Source organism: Nuphar pumila, chromosome 16 (assembly GCF_984573655.1).
Source record: "Nuphar pumila chromosome 16, dmNupPumi1.hap1.1, whole genome shotgun sequence".
NCBI lineage: Eukaryota > Viridiplantae > Streptophyta > Magnoliopsida > Nymphaeales > Nymphaeaceae > Nuphar > Nuphar pumila.
Window position 1 is genome coordinate 85,986,118 of NC_143264.1, and position 2,081 is coordinate 85,988,198.

The 2,081-nt window shown below is 41.9% G+C and overlaps 1 protein-coding gene across 1 annotated transcript; it reads left to right on the top strand.

Moving 5' to 3' along the window:
• Positions 1-737: 737 nt before the first annotated feature.
• Positions 738-1,250, top strand: LOC149813969 (putative pentatricopeptide repeat-containing protein At3g23330). Its single transcript, XM_089991238.1, has one exon. It carries the CDS (start codon positions 738-740, stop codon positions 1,248-1,250), a length of 513 nt encoding a protein of 170 aa, XP_089847364.1.
• Positions 1,251-2,081: the final 831 nt, after the last annotated feature.

Below are 2,081 nucleotides of genomic sequence, written 5' to 3' on the forward strand. Positions count from 1 at the left end.
ATAAAGATAATTTTCTACATGCTTAAGCACTGAAAGTGAATTGTAGTGTAGTACATGGGAATATGATATTTCATAAATGAATGTTCATATCTATGACTCATATGATTCATCCTTGTGATAAAGGGTGGCATGTGAACCCACATGAAGAATTAAATCGAGATAACGATATACACCTCTATTTAGTACACTTTTTGGTGTCAATGAGTCAAGTGGGAGAATGTTGGGCATTATGGGTTAAGGGTCCAACCCACAGTGTGACCCGGTTTGACAGTCATTAGTAGGTCACTTTAGTGGCCACATAATGGGGTTAGTGGGTGGGTGTTACGTGAATGTGGAGGGATCACATTCACGTAACTGCCTTATTCTCCCATTATATAAAGGGGTTAGGAGGCTATGAAGATGATGAGTTAATCGTTGCAACTATCCTGCCAAAACAATTCCACATTCTGATATCGTGGAAGGGTCCTGCTCACCGTCGACCTAAGGCCTGGGCTCATTGTTGGCGTCGACCGGCTGAGGAGAACGCCGAATTATCTACACGTAATTGCGATCCATGGCGAATTCAGGTATGCTTCCTGCCTTTTGTTTCACAGGATTTGCCAACGTTCATCTCTAGCATGAAAGTGAAACAGACAGCTAGCATATGAGCCACATTGTTGAGTGCTTGCAGAGTTCATCGAAACATCGAATTGGCGGAAAAGGTCTCGGACAAAATTTTCAAAATTGAACCAGAGAACATGGGAGCATATGTACTGATGTCGAACATCTACTCGGCTGCCGGTAGATGGAATGCTGCTGCAAAGCTGAGGATTACAATGAGGGGCAAGGGGATCAAGAAGATACCAGCTTGCAGCTGGGTTGAGGTGAAGAATGCAGTGCATGCTTTTGTCGCTGACGATAAATCCCACCCTGACTATGAAGCAATCCAAGACACATTGGCTGTTCTTTCTGAACTGGTGGAGCTCGAGGGATATGTTCCCAACACAGAGGATGTGCTGCATGATGTAGAGGAAGAGCAGAAGAGGCACATGCTTTGCGGGCACAGCGAGCGGCTCGCTATAGCTTTCGGAATCATCAGCACACCTCCTGCGACGTCGATTCGGGTGACAAAGAACCTCCGGGTGTGCTCAGATTGCCACATTGCGACGAAGTTTATATCTAAAATTGTTGGAAGGGAGATTGTGGTGAGGGATGTGAGCCGGTTTCACCATTTCAAGGATGGGTCATGTTCCTGTGGTGACTATTGGTGAGTTTTGCATGAAGAGAAAACTCTTACATCCATGACTTGGGTCAGTATGGTGGTAGAATGTTGAGTTATTTCTAAGGCTTTGTAAGTTGATCAATGAACTTTGTGATTTTGGATAATCTTGTTCTTACCATTTTCTGGATGAAACATATTTAGTGAACACCACAAGCACTCTGACTCATTTGTGACAAGCTAACGTACATAGACTGGAGAATATGCGTCTGAAGAAGATTGTTATGCAAGGGGACTGGTTAATGATGTCTTGCATTTCTGGAAGCCGAAACGCAAGAAAAAATATCAGGAACCCAATGCACACATTTTATTTTATTTTTTGATAACAAAGAGTTCTTGGTTATTTCTGAAAGTTCGTGGAATATTTGGAAATTTGAGTAACTTCAAAGAATTGGAGGACCAATATAGCCTATTTCCTCTACTGTTTTGGTGCAAAAGTATTTGTAAGATTGCTATATATGCACAAATTTAAGCAACATTTAAGCTTAGCTTAAATCCACAGATCTTGTTGGCAGACCAAAGCCCACATAAATAATGGATTTAAACAACAAAAAAGTGATGACAAGCCGAATAACATGAACCTACTTAGAGCGGTTATTGATAATGGATTCCATGCAATGACATCTCCAATTCTTATTTTAGGAACTTTCATCCAGAAATAGTGTCAGATTAGGATCGAAGGTCCAACCAAACCCGATCCATTTGCACCTTTAAGCATGAGTTGCCTAAGTGAATATCATCCAGGGCACTTGGGGTTATTTTCATCCAAGCTTCTGTGGACTTGATCCACTTCAATGCTAGTTATCCAGATCCAAAAGAACCT